The following is a 12459-nucleotide window of genomic DNA, read 5'->3' as shown; positions in this document are numbered from 1 at the left end:
AAAGAAAAAAGAAAGAAGAAGCTGCATTGTAATTCATCTCTCACTGATTTCTTCCATTTGCAAGCATCAACACCTTTTCCTGCACCTTTTTCATTGACAAACTGTCACAGTACTTCTGAAGGGATGTTTCCTTCAGTCAGAGGAAAAACAACAAATACCACCTTCCCCTGAAACCTCAAGCAACACAATGTAATTGCACAACACGGAACAACACAGGTTTGTACCTATGCATGCAAGTACTGCACACAACTCTTGCTGTTGTTTCTTTCTGTTCTTGCATCTCCCCACCAGTAACGGTGTATGCAGCTCTCTCTCTAGAGCCTTCAGTTCTGCTTGGGCCAGCAGTACTGGTTGAGCTTGCTACATGCTGGGCTCTCTGCTAGGGTGGCACAAAAATTAACACATCTCCCAGTGAGCCCTTTCACACTTTCAATGCAAAATTGCACCTCCAGGGCACAACTGACTCAAGGAAAACTACTGCTGATGAACATACTATTTCCCCATGTTAGCTCTTAGACTCCCTATATGCATCTGGAACAAATGACACTTGCATTGCAGAGACGTAGAAAGGATTTGGAGACTGGTATGTTGATCATTGTTAAATCCCTTTCCTACACAGGACAGAAGAAAGACGTTAATTGCTGACTGCTCCCCAAGCTTTTCGGTCTCATCAGCTGCTAAAGAGAAGTTCTGAAGATTAAAATAGAGGAAATAGCCTTAATGTCCTATGGATGGTGAGCAAACCTTCAGGCAGACAGCTCTTTTGCAATTAACAGCATGCTGTGCAAGTGTGAACTGCCTGGGCGCTGCAAAATAGAGCTAATAAGAAGCTATCAACATGAACATCATTTAATTGKATTGCCTCCATGCATAAAATAGGTTTGGGGTCATCTCGGCAAACCAGTAGTTCTCTCTTCCTATTTTATTTTCCCCAAAGGGATCTCTGTCAAGGTTCTGCTCATTTCTACTTGCTTTTCTTTCAATTTAAATCAACAATTAGTGATCACATGATCAGTAATAGTATTTGYTTTCCAAGATTTTTACAATCTTGGCTTAACAAAATTACTCCCCACTCCCCGATATAATTTCCCCCCACACACAGCTTTATTTCAAAGTTAATGTTTCTTTGGGGATGTTTTGGGGGTAGGGATCACTAGCTGACTAGCAAGAAAGGATATGACTTACACTGAATAGAGAGAAATATGGCTCTGAAAACCACCAGACATGCTGAACATACGTATGCAGCCACATCATCCTAAATGTGATAAAAACACACCTTGCACTTGTCAGTTTTGAGGTTTTATGCACATTAAACTACAAATCTTCCTTCCAATTCAGTAAATTTTAACTTTCTCATCCAAGAATCATACTGGGAAATTGTAACCTTGTTGGGGGAAGAACAAAAAACATTGTTTTTGTTCTTGACATTTACCCATTAAAATCTTAAGAGACAGTCTCCCACTGCTTATATATGCTCTTTCAGGTCTGCTGAATGAATGTCTTCATCAGATCAAAATAAATAAATGAACTACCATAACTGAATACATGGAACTATATTCACTGACAGTACCAACAGAAGGTTGTTGTGTGTGCGTCTAGGATAACGATGCCCAGCACTTCTTATAGATTGCACGCTTGTACACCATTTTCTAGGTTACGAGTTAGAGGAATGTATCATTACTACTGTCCACTTGCTTTCTCTTGAAAAATAAAATAGCATTCCTATCTTCCATAAACATTAAATTGCTGTATTAGTTTTCTACTAAGATTGGACTAATGATAGTAATGATTATTAACTGCTTCGACATCCACTATTCCACAGCAAACTTTTTGCACTTCCCTCCCCTCAAAAGCAAAACATTTTCTTTTCTATAATAATGGAATGTCCAGCTGGACTAGCAACGGCATGCACATTCCTTCATTCAGGTTTGAATTCAGCCCAATACATGATGACTCAGGATTTTTACCCTTAAATTACTTTGCCTGCATGCGAAGTTGATGGCTGTAGTACCACTCCTTAAGAAAGGGTTTCCAAATCAGGTTTAGACAGTTTGAAGACAAAATACAAATTTCTTCAACTTCAGAAGGGCGTCCCTCCAGTACATGCCTATGTTGTGTATAGAGGAAGCCAAAACCATATATGTAAAAACTGTTCAAAATATTTGCTCATTTTTATTGCAGAAATACCTATCTGAAATCAACCAACATGTAACACTAGTGATTTCTGCTTTGAAATTGTGGCATGTGTATTTTGCAGCTGTTGAAAGCACTGCTCCCAGAAGCTGATGGTGGTGGTTGGACGATGCAGCATGGAAAGACGGGCTTCGCCTTCTGACCCAGCCTCAGCCTCTCCTTTTACACAGCTCAGGCACCATCCAACATGCAAACTAGACACTCAATTGCACATGCACTTTAGAAAGGTTGGAAGAGAAATATCAATAGTTACCCAGGTTAGGAATTTTTGCACATTGGTGCCTTGAGTATGAGTAGCAAGACTACACGCCTAGCCCAGAGCAATGAGTGGACATAGGGAGGCCAAAATCAGATTTCTCACCATGGTTCTTGGCATGCAGCATTCATGAAAACATCTACTTCTCATTACACTTGCAAAGGTCCTCTGGCAAATAGAGAACTGTCCAAAATTGGCACAACAAGGAAGCTTCAAAAGCACTGAAAGGATGATTTGACACTATACAGGACACCAGAGTTTTCAAAACAGACTTCTGAAATGCACAAGTGTGTCCAATATATTTTTTTTTCTATTTTCACTTTCCCTGTATCTACAGAATAAATGTGGACATTTCTAGCTGGGTCACTATGCTGACCTGTATCTCCTCTCCATAAAAACCTGGTAGCTTTTGATGAAAATACTCCACTCTATTAGGAAACACAGATTTCTGTTTGCAAAAGGTTCCGTGTCTTCCGTTCATCGCATTAATAACGCATTTTTTATTTATTTTTTGTTAGAGGCAATGGAGATAGACTTATACTGATATAGACATATTGGCATATGACCAATAACCTGTCYTGAGAGCAGATCAACTGCTTCAAGAAGCATTAGCACAGCAAAGCAAAGCCAATTTCTATAACAGTCCCTCATACTTAATTTATTCCTATTATAATTTTTACATTTTGGAATGGTATATAGCGCTTCAAAACTTTACAAAATTAAACCTGCTGGGCATTATGCAGAAAATAAAAATCTTGTCAAAGTTTCTGATGACATGAGCTTCTATTTTTGCATCTGCAATGTTAATTTTTAAAGATTCCAACATAAATCCATTCTGCTTTCATTGACTATTTTACCATGATTACAAAGCATCAAAATAGCTATTTTTACTAGGTTTCTTAGATGTGTGAAGGTATTCACCTTTTTATAAATAACTCTAAGATATCCCTGAGAATATAGTGACATTATTTCAAACATTAGCAGTTTACTTTAATTTTTTGCTATAACCTGTAAAATATTCAAAATGAAAACATCTTCCCTTTCTCGCAGCTGTATTTATATGAAGACCCAAATTTAATTTGAATGGAAAAAACTGATCTCTGATGATACTCAAAAGATTTAAAACAACTGAAAGTCAGAGCACAGCAATATTACAAGAAACCCTTAGAATAGGAGTGATTTATACAGTCAAATTTCATCTTTTAGTTATATCAATCTTTCATAAAGGGATACTAAAAAAATGCAGAAAATACAAAGTAAAGACAAGCAAGTTAGTAACATAATACTGCATTTCTTGTTAAAAGAAACCACGGGCTATAGAAAACATTACTGACTAATACAGCTTGCAATTAGAAATCATGAGTAGCTCAATGAAAAGTTACATTTTGTATTCAGCTTTGTGCTACTGTGATGCTTGATTCTTGGCAACTGTCAACATCTCAGGATTTAACTAAGCACCAGGAGCACAGACAATTAGTTCTCGAAATGATTAAAACTCAGCTAAACCTAATTGCATTGACAGTCATACTGCGTCCCCAGATTTTCTGATGCCTTCTATTCTTCTGTCAACAGTACACCTACACACTGCAGAAATAACAATTGCAGGGGCTACATGTCACTGCCACATAACACTATTTAACACTAATTGAAAATGTACTGTAGTAGAAAATGTTATAAGTATATAACATCTATCCTGGTTAAAAAAAAAATGGAAATAAAGGAGGTTTTCTTTAAGGCTATAAATGGGGCATCCCAGAAACTATAAACCTGACAAAACTGATCAGCGTCTGGAATGGGTGGTTCTTGATGCTCATGTGTTGTTAATAATGTTTTATAACTTCAGGAACAGCTTCCATTTCTGAAATGAAATAATCCTCTGTCACACTTCTAATTCATTAGTTAGCTCTAAGATGAAAGTTAAAAAAGAAAATATCCTAAATTCATTCATTTCTTGGATGACAAAAAAACGAATAAATGAATGACTGCACGTTCGAATGTAGTACACATCAAACAAAACACTTATTCCTTTCAAATTACCAGGCACTGATGAAATGTCTCATTGTACTTTCATTTAAGATGATGTTTAACCCTAGCTTGGTATAAGATGAAGAGGGTAAGAGTGAAAAACAAAAAGAAAAATACTCCAAATGAGAAACATAAAGTCTAGGAAACAAACATACAACCATTATATCAAAAGCTTTAAGATTGTTTTTTGTGTACTTACATGTTATAAGGAAAAAAATCAACCAAACTTCAAAGGAGTCTGTTCCCTCAGAGCCAAGTGATTACATCTACAGCTGTTGTCAACTGGGAAATGAGCATCTCTAGCTGCCTCTCCCCTGAAATAATCCCAAACTGCCTGTTGTTCCAAGCTGTGCTCAGAACCTCTCAGCGCCACCAACGTCTTCTTCACAACGCTGTAGTTACAGCTCTTCTCTCCCCCATACTTCTGTGACATTGCATAATACTGAGGTGTCTGCACTACTCTACTGCCACAGGCATGGATCAAGTTAGCACATGCAGGAAACAGAAGGCAAAGGGAAAAAGGAAAGAAAAAAAAAACAAACAGATGCTGTGCTGTGCTCTTTTAGGCTGCACAATTTCCTCAAACTAACTTTAATTAGCAATAGCTATTGTTCACTGGTGAGCAGTCCCAAATCACAGCTATAAAACCAGAAATCATTTAGATTCTTTTTATAACCAATCGCCAGAGCACAGAGTATACACTATTTTCTAAATTTACTGTGGGATGGCTTTTTTCTTCTGAATTCTACATTTATTGGAGAAATCAAAAGGGTCAGACAAAGAGCTCTGACAGTAATAGGCACCCTCCAACAGAAAGACAGCAATCAATTACAAACCATTTGCAGAAATTGTAGAGCTGTCGCAGACTCATTTACAGCTGCAGTTCGAGTCTGACTGCCTTTGACTGCCAAACCACTTTTCCCCCTTGCACCTAGAAAACTAGGACAGCTTCAGCTAGTTTTGAACAAAACGACACAAGCAGACCCACATGCCAGCCCAAGAACTGTTCTGCAATATGGTATGGGCAGTTTCTTCAACAAATTGTGCACAATCTAGTAATACTGATAGACATGACTAATTTGAGACTGGAGAGAGGCCAGGGAACAGACCTGTCTGTTTTCCGCGCTTTCCTTCAGGACTGCAATTGCAGCATGTAATTTAGAGTACCAGAGTAGGGCATTCAGAGCAATAACTACTGTAAATTAATTGTTCTCTGTGTATTTAACTATCACCAAGCTCTCCCTAATTTTCTGTCATCTGGTGTATTTGACATAGACAACCAGGAATGACTTTGGCAAACAAATCCTTCGTTTTTCTACAAAAGCAAAGCTAAAGTGCAACAATCTCTTCCCCCTCCAGCCAGACGGGAACTCAGTCACGTACAGCGTCCTTGCTGCGCACTCGAGGCAAGGCAGGCACGGCAGATGCAACCAGGTGAGCAGACACCCGGAAGCCCACTGGACCCTGGACCCTCGCTGAGCACCAGGGCTGATCTGCGCCTCAGGCGGCCAGCAGCAAGGTCCTCCTGCGCTGCAGCCRGGACTGATCCACTTTATACTTTACTGGTCGCAAAGACACTGCGGGTGTGTACCCAGTCTGTAACACAGGATACAGATTACCCGTGTGGGACCCTCTTCCCATCCCTTACGGGATAGAGGTCCACAGTCACTGTGGAAACCACATACGGGCACCTATATTGGACTGAAGGAGATTACAGAAAAATTCCAAAAGTAGAAGACGATCAGCTCCTCCAGGTAGGAATGGCACAATATATCTTCTTCATTCTGCTCTTCAAAGTTCTTACATTTTGCCTTATCTCTACCTTTCATCTGATCATCTTCTACTGGTGCAAAAGGCAATACACTYCAGAACCATAAAAACTGTAATTTTCAGTGACCCAATAGCGCAATGCAAGTGTTATCACACACCTGCCTTGAGACGCAACCAGCTCACCACCAGAAGTAACAAAAGCACATCCTTTGTCAAAATTGCAATGCCCAGTAAAACCACTGCCACAGACAGGAAAACACTATCCATTGCAGTATTTGGGCAGGACAACACAACATGTGCTTGAGTTGGATACAGGTTACAATTTGATGGACTTGCTCTCTGAGCAATAAGGACAAAAATTGCCATTTCAAGAGAAATGCTTTCAAAAGTGAACGCTAATTTTTGGGGGTCCCTGCCTCTGCCTCCAAAGTCTTGATCTAAGGAAGTTCTGAGTATCTACTACTCCAGCTGACATTAAATGGTAAATATAGATACATAAAGGTTCTCCAGAATAGACTGAACCGAACCAATCACTGGTCACTCAAACCCTGAGCTGCTCAAAGTCTGCAGTCCAGCCAAAAGGTATTGACATTAAATAGATGTTGCTATTTCACTGCAATCTTAGGTTTAGCTCAGCTGGTTAGAGCATGGTGCTGCTAATGCCACGGTTGTGGGTTCAGTCCCTGCATGGGGCTACGCTGAGGGTTGGACTAGATGATCTCCAGAGGTCCCTTCCAACCTTATGATTCTATGATTTTCTAGACTGCTCATTAATGACAAGCTTAAAATCTTAACAACAAGGCCCCCAAAAAGTAGCAGCAAAAAGAAAACTAACTAAATTGAAACAGTTAAAAAGCACCAGCAGTTTTACTGTTCTGTCAAGAACTAGGTTCAAGCAACACATACAGATGAATTCAACAAACCCCATCTATTTGTCATCTGCCCCTATCACAACACTGTTGGAGATGCTACAGCTGGTCCTTASATGTCAACCTGCCAGACTGACCTCAGGTTGATAAAACACTAAGCACAGGTATAAATACACATTTTTTTACCTAATTTGTGCCATATAGTAAACATTTTCCCCAAAAAAGCAGTGTGTTAACACTAAGACAGCACTGTCTTGTTAATTATCGTGACTGATGCAGCAAACAAGTTCTTACCCTGAAAGGCGGATCCTTTTCCCTGTGTGGTACTTGGTCCAGAGTGCCATCAGTACTGCTCCTTTTCAAGCTGGCTGTGACATCAGGCACATTACTGAAATCTGCATTTGAAAGAAAACAAAGAATTTAAAAGGTTACAAGACAGGAACAGGAAAAGTATTTGCTTTTATTTTTCAAGGAACAATAGAACTGCTATGTGGGGAGGGAATGAATACAAAATCCTCCCCTCCTGCCTGAATATAACATAACAAGAGATCAGAGCAAAGAGAAACAATTCAGACTATGCATGGAAACTCTGCTGTCAAAACAGTAGCTGGACATCTAACACCATCTAACACCAACATGAAGCAAYGTGCATATTTGATTTACAAAAATAAACCTAGCGTTCTTGCTAACAGCGTGCTTTCTAAGGTAGTATTATCTACAATCAGCACRCTCCGTGCCAATTGCTGAGACAACCAATGAGAATAATTAAATGCACTCAGTTTTTCTCCTTGGATGAGCACACTGTTCTGTGACATGATTTAGTTCTGAATCCCTTAAAGAGATTTAAAAAGAAAAGGGGAATTTTGCCTTGGAACAAACATCACAGTTCATAAAGCTGACAAAATCTCTTCTGGTCATTACTAGTTTGCSTATTTTTCCAAATTTGGAGCACATGTATGTACTGCCTGGGACAATCCAAAACCACAATAGGTACTGCCCCACTCTACCTATAGACAGGTTATAGCAATCAATAATATTTACATGTAAAGTCAAGATGTATCCAACAATGCTGGGCATTTATACTAAGAGTGATATTATTTTTCTTCCCATCTCCTCAACTGACTACTTAAAAATCTATAGAGATGTTTATATGGAACTTCTACTTAAAAGTCTTATAAGAATATTCCTCTGATTTTTGATCTGCAGTATTATCACTCTAAGTATTTGAAAATCTAAGGCAGCCACCAAAAACCTAATGAGGATTGTTAACAACCTCAGATTGAAAAATAGTAATAAATTAAGGGGTTTTTAATTTGTTGCTTTGCTTTCTAGTTTTTAAACCTCTACGGTATAATTCACATCACATTTTCAAACTTCCTCTGAACAGCAACAAATGCTGGATTATTTTTAAGTGAAAACTGAGATTTTCATTTAATCACTGACTCCAGAAACTAAGGCTGTTATTGAAACAAGAATCACTTGCCTTGCAGTCAAATCATGAGAGTTGGCAATAATAAAATTGTGAAAGACAATAGTATCTCACCACTTGGGTGTTTAAAACCTGAAGCAGAGCTTTTTGTTTTGCTTTGATTTTTAATCTGAGGCAGTTGTTGTTTCCTCTCCGTCCTGTTGATCTGATGGACAGCTACTGACTGAATTTCCCCTTTCTAACTAGCTCAGAGTTTGCTCTGCAGTCAGCCGCCCAACCTCAGCATTTTGCTGCAAATCTGGCTGAGTTTGGGGCAGGGCAGTGCTGGTCTCCTGTCCCTGCAGGACAGAAGGAGCTCCTGTCAGCACCTGGACCACAGTGGAGACGGAAATGGGAATTTTAGGGCAGAAAAGGGCCCCTCATAGCCAATGGGAGCCTTCCTGGGAAGACAAAGCACGGCAGAGAGATTAGCACTTCAAAGGAAAATCAGAGGGAAAGAACTGTTTTTCTCTCCACATGGATGATGGGAAAAAGTAACTCAGCATGATGTCATCTTGATAATCCATTTTCCCATGTGTTATTAAGTCAAGTTTAGCATCAAAGTTGACACTTTTCCACCCAGATGCCACAGACTTGATTACTACATCCTTTACCTATCCATTTGTGCCTTTTCCTGCTAGGGTGAGGTATGGCTCCTGATACCTCAGCMTTTATGTAACAGTCAATACTCCAAGAGTTACCATCTTTGCAGAAATACCACCTTGTACACAACAAATAGCCACCCATCATCTTTAAAGACTTTACAAAGAGTGTACCCTTTCCATTGATTTTACTTATGCTTTTACCCTTCCTTCTCCACCATGCATGCCTGAATAATTTTCTTCTGGCCTCCTGACTTCTAAATGCATTTTGATCTTCCCTTCTATATATGGGTCCACATGAATGTCTATTGACTTCCACTGCTGTCAACCCTTTGGTTCACAAAAGGTGAGCCAATCCCTAAAAACATGCACTAGCTTTTAAATAATGTATTTTCTCTGGGGTGAGGCAATGCAAGGGACGCTGTTTCTCCTTTTGTACTCTCCTTGTTTCCTCCTGGATTTTAATACACTTCTTGTTATTCCTACCTCCAACCAAGATACATTTCACAGTCACATAAAAGATCTACAATTTGATCTCAGGAAACTATCTAATGGGAACAAAACTACATCCTTTCCCTGATTTTATAAAGTGGCCACTAAACTTACTAGTCCTTTAAAAAATATGAAGTAAAACTAACTTAGGTAAGCAATAACAAAAAGGTGCAAGTGTGAGAGACATAAATACAGGAAAACAACCAGAAGATAACAAGAAAAGAATGAATCAAGAAAATGACATCTAAAGTAGGCAGAGTATTATATCACTTTGTCTGGATGATCTATCTTTTCCTCCCTTCATCCTAATCTCTGTTTTTAATTTGTAGTCTACAGGACTGTCAGAGGTAGATCTGTATTGTCTTGTGCATTTTTATAGTATTTGCTATTGGCACAATCCATTTCTGAGTGTAGTTAAGGCAACCAACAGTAAACATCATTTTAAATAGCAGTAACTTAAAAAGTGATACAGAGGGGATCCAAGGTGAAAAATGACATCCTACTGCATGCTGTATGCCAAACTAATGCAGGGAAGGAAGGAAGGAAGAATGGCTTGTTGATCAGCTTAGCATCCATATCCTGTCTCCCTTTCCTCCTTTTACTATGAAAGAAGATTTCCTTTGGATTTGCTCCTTCAAGCCATCAAAACTATTCCCAAAGAGCAGAGAGTCATCAACATCAGCTGCATAGCTAAAAACCACAGATCTCCATTGCTCATCCTCTAACCCATGCAAAGAAAATTGAATATTAGAGAATGGGCAATTTCAAATAGAAGGCCTAAGGACATGAACACAACAGCACATTTAGTACTGAAATTCTCAATACTTGTAGTACTAAATGGAAGAGGAATAACAAAACAAACTGTTTTCTTTAAATATGCAGATTTGGGTTTAGCTCTACAAGTGGATTTGTACTAATAAAGATGATCTGAAGTAGCAATGTCAAACTGTTATATTGTAAGCCTGGGCAATCATCATCCTTTCAAGCAAAACTAAAACTAAAACTGTAAAGAGTGCCTACAGAATTCAGAGTAATGTCACAGTCATAAGAGTACAGAAATCATGTCAGTATATAACATTCTGGATCTTTGCTGGAAATGACAGCAAAAAAAGTATGAAAGTGGATATACATTCCTAAAATTCCGAAAATCATCAAAATGCTATGTTAAATCAGCAATTCTTGACAATCTTTTTTTTCCAGCCACCTCTAATGTTACTTACCTCACCACAGTTACATTATAGACCTGTTGAAGAGAACATTGGCTACTTTGCTTGGAAATATATTGTCTGAGCAGAGTAATATCTGGCATAGTAGTGATGAGTATACCATGACTAGCTCTATCTATACAGCTCCACATTACATTTATCTTATCAACATGCTTGTGACAATTCTATCTAGAAGAAAAAGGAGACTGAAAATGTTGGTTAAACAAAACTTAGTTTAAATTTTGTAATGTAATTTTTCTCCACTGCAGCGCACCTCCTTGAACGCACACCTTGCTGTTGCTTATATACACACAGAGTCAGTTTAAATGTATATGACTTTCATCTGAGAAAGACAGGAACTTCAGAAACAGACTGCTTTTTTTTAAGCAAACACCAGTTTCCTTACACTAAAATACAATGCTGGCTTGTTCCTAGCTAGGGGAGTAGCAACCTCCCATATACACCAAAACTCTCAGGAAGGCAGAGGRGCAAAAAGCCACTGTATGAAAAGGTTAACTGCACCACAGTAAAGGTGTACCACACTTTATGCTTTGTTTCTAGTAATGAATGACGAAGAACTAAGAACCTTCTCAGCACCTTCAAATAGCAACACCCTCACMAGGGGAAAAAGGTGTGGAGCATGCTTCAGGATATGGACCAATAAATGCAAATATTCTGATGAGTTTCCTCCTTGACAACATTGCTCCTGCTCTTTTGCATCTTGCTAGTAGGCAGACACATGATTCACARTCATTCAAGAGAAATGATAATGTAACCACCAAAACCGAAAGAAAGTATATTTCCTAAGTCATGCTCCTCACTACTAATTATTCAGTTAAAAAGTGGGCATAGAGTACACAGATGGGACAGYTGGTGAGAAAGACAAATACACACAGCACGCCCAAGAGCTCTGAATGCCTACAGGAACGTCTTGCATCTCGGCAGTGGTATGATACACGTACAACTGGTCAACAGGGAAGTTATTTAAACATTTGCGAGTGAGGAGGTACAGTGGAAACACATCCTCTAACAGATGTGTGAGACAATAGTAATCTGTGCTACAATTCTGGCCAAGAAACCAAAGGAAATCAACTGGAATACATCAATATTAACCATCTGGCAATTCATTTACCATAAAAAAGCCATCAACAAAGGCAAGTGTCACTTATCTTCTTTCTCTGTTTAATTAAAGAAGAAGACTTAATTACTTTCTAGTCTCTGCTGCTCTTACCACCTTAGCCACTCACTGCAAAAAAGAAAAAATTATCATGAGAAGCAAGCAGCAGCTAATAATCTTGTTTCTTTTATAATTCTTTAGGACTTTGGTTTTACATTTTTCTCATCAATTTCAAAAATGTCAAATACTCATCACAAGCATATTAAGTGTTACCAAATATCAAGCACCATGTATATGGTGTAACCACCCTCTTTTTCAAAGTACAAAAAGAAGGTGTGTTTCCACCTGCCACTCTACTGAACAATAAATTGGATAAAAAATTCCTTCTAGTTCAGTGCAGATGACACAGCACAGTCTCTCACTCCAAGACAAACTAGAAGCGCTAGAGAAGCATGATCTTCA

At 38.7% G+C, this 12459-nt stretch overlaps 1 protein-coding gene across 1 annotated transcript in view; it reads right to left on the bottom strand.

The window, feature by feature from the left end:
- TIAM2 (TIAM Rac1 associated GEF 2) overlaps positions 1–12459 on the bottom strand; it is a 180234-nt gene that overhangs the window by 25111 nt on the left and 142664 nt on the right. Inside the window, exon 16 of the mRNA XM_085297988.1 lies at positions 7408–7508. Coding sequence (XP_085154114.1) covers positions 7408–7508 — 101 coding nt within the window. The remainder of the gene's footprint in view (positions 1–7407; positions 7509–12459) is intronic.

Source organism: Rhea americana, unplaced genomic scaffold (assembly GCF_003343005.1).
Source record: "Rhea americana isolate MKP2758 unplaced genomic scaffold, rheAme1 scaffold_134, whole genome shotgun sequence".
NCBI lineage: Eukaryota > Metazoa > Chordata > Aves > Rheiformes > Rheidae > Rhea > Rhea americana.
Note: the sequence above shows the minus strand (reverse complement) of the source record. Positions and strands in the feature narration are given on the sequence as shown.